Here is a 2,097-nt window from a genome sequence, read left to right on the forward strand (position 1 = left end):
AAAAAAAAAAAAAGTCTTAAAATCAGTATAAGTCACAAGTCCCTGAATTTTACAAACATCTTTTTGGTTTTGTTCATGACAGCTATTCATGTCCACCCACCAGTTACAGCTTAATCTTAAAATTCTTTTTTCTCTGCTACAACTGGTAGCTACTTTATCTTTTAACCAAAATTATTGGGGAAAGAGACAATTCCTTAAGACATTAAAACCCTCTAAGTGCTGTACTTGCTTTGCTTGCTTTGAGCTGCACATAAAATTCCTAAGGTCCAGAGTTTGCGCTTTCATAGTTCTTCACCTATGTGAAACTCTGCCTACCACTCTGACTGCTAATGCAGTGATACAGCCACCTGAATTCCAGCCTAGAGTTGCTTCCTTAGAAGCCTGCAAATATTTGTTTGAAATAGAACACATAGACACAAAGAAAAGACAGAAGAGAGAAAATGCTGCTAGCATTTCTGAAAATACTGTGATTCCAGTGTGTCAGGGTTAAAAAGGATGTCATTCCTAAGTGGTAACTTATTTTTTAATAACAAATACAGTGATGTGAAACACTGTTATTTCATTCTTTTAAGTAAATCGACTCTTACTAATTTAAAAGAGCCTCTCACAATACCTACCACTGTTCGAAAAACCAGGGAAATGAAATATGAACCTATCTTAGTTTTGGCTTCAAAAACTAAAATCCAACATTAGCTTCACCCATTTGTGTTTAGGGATGGTTCAAGAAATGACCAACATCATTAAATATTCAGTAGGTATTATTCAGTTAGTATGTAAGCAGGATGTTTACCTACACATCCATCCAACATTCACCCCAAATCACACAACTTTATGTCCATAACAGCCCAGTACCTCAGAAAGAAACTGGCCAAATGATTAGATTAAGCAGTCTCTGGACTTATCTATTTCAAAACCTCACTGGAGAGCAAACTTCCAAGCAAGGTGTATTTGAAGATGGATTGTGCCACCTAACTTTAGTTCCGAATCTTCAAAGTTGCCCCTTTTCTTTCTCAGTTTGCCAACTAGCAGTTTTAGAAACTTCTCACAGGGTCTCCTTTTCTCCCGCAGAGTATAATTAGAAAAGCAGGCCCTTTCTCTTTCTGCACCACATCGATCATTCAATGGAATGAAAGGCTGTGCCTGTAGTTGAAATTATGGAGAGGCAGACAGGTCCCACAGACGCCTCCTATAAGAGGTATTAACAAGAATACCTGAATCTCTTTCCACTGTGATTCTGTGTTCATTAGCTTATGTTCCTTATTTTATGCCTATTCATGTGCAAAGAGAATTAACCTATTTTCTCCTCTTCTTTCACTTCCTTCTCTTTGCAGGAGGCATTGAAATTTTCAGTGAGACCTTCAGAAGACATATTGCAGAATTCTGTAATAGAGTGGACATATGGAAAGTATTAGAAATATTTATTGTCTGTAAATACTGTAAATGCATTGGAATAAAACTGTCTCCCCTATCACTCTATGAAACTGCACGTTGATCATTGTGAATATTTTTTTTTGCCAAGGCTAATTCAATTATTATTATCACATTTACTATAATTTATTTTGTCAACCGATGTATTTATTTTGTAAATGTATCTTGGTGCTGCTGAATTTCTATATTTTTTGTAACATAATGCACTTTAGATATACATATCAAGTATGTTGAGAAATGACACAATAAAGTGTCTTTATTTTGTGGTTGATTTTAATGAATGCCTAAATATAATTATCCAAACTGATTTTCCTCTGTGCATGTAAAAATAGCAGTATTTTAAATTTGTAAAGAATGTCTAATAAAATGTAATCTAAATTACCTCATGACTCAGAAGATGGATTTTATATATCTATATCCTTTCAGATTTTAGTAGAAAGAATACAATGTAATTTTTTTAAGATGCATTTGCACATGGTCTTAAATTTAATATGTTTACATTGGTACATATTCCAACATTTTAACATTAACTTTTAGTTAAAAACCACTTAAAATGTACTTTGCCCAATATTTAAGTTCAAGTCAACCAGATTGACTGAACTACCTAGACAACATTTTTTATTAAATATGTCCAATTTGAAGTGAAGACAGGAGAGAGGTGGAAAAAAG

At 33.8% G+C, this 2,097-nt stretch overlaps 1 protein-coding gene across 2 annotated transcripts in view; it reads left to right on the forward strand.

Annotated features, from left to right (window-relative positions):
• The window catches only part of PTHLH (parathyroid hormone-like hormone), an 11,639-nt gene extending 9,822 nt beyond the window's left edge, over positions 1-1,817 (forward strand). For both annotated transcript variants that reach the window (XM_012732816.1, XM_004693186.1), the window contains exon 4: positions 1,332-1,817. In XM_012732816.1, the coding sequence (XP_012588270.1) occupies positions 1,332-1,341 (10 nt within the window). In that variant the 3' untranslated portion in view covers positions 1,342-1,817. The remainder of the gene's footprint in view (positions 1-1,331) is intronic.
• The last annotated feature ends 280 nt before the right edge of the window (positions 1,818-2,097 follow it).

Source organism: Condylura cristata, unplaced genomic scaffold (assembly GCF_000260355.1).
Source record: "Condylura cristata isolate star-nosed mole 26May11 unplaced genomic scaffold, ConCri1.0 scaffold00036, whole genome shotgun sequence".
Classification (NCBI taxonomy): Eukaryota; Metazoa; Chordata; class Mammalia; order Eulipotyphla; family Talpidae; genus Condylura; species Condylura cristata.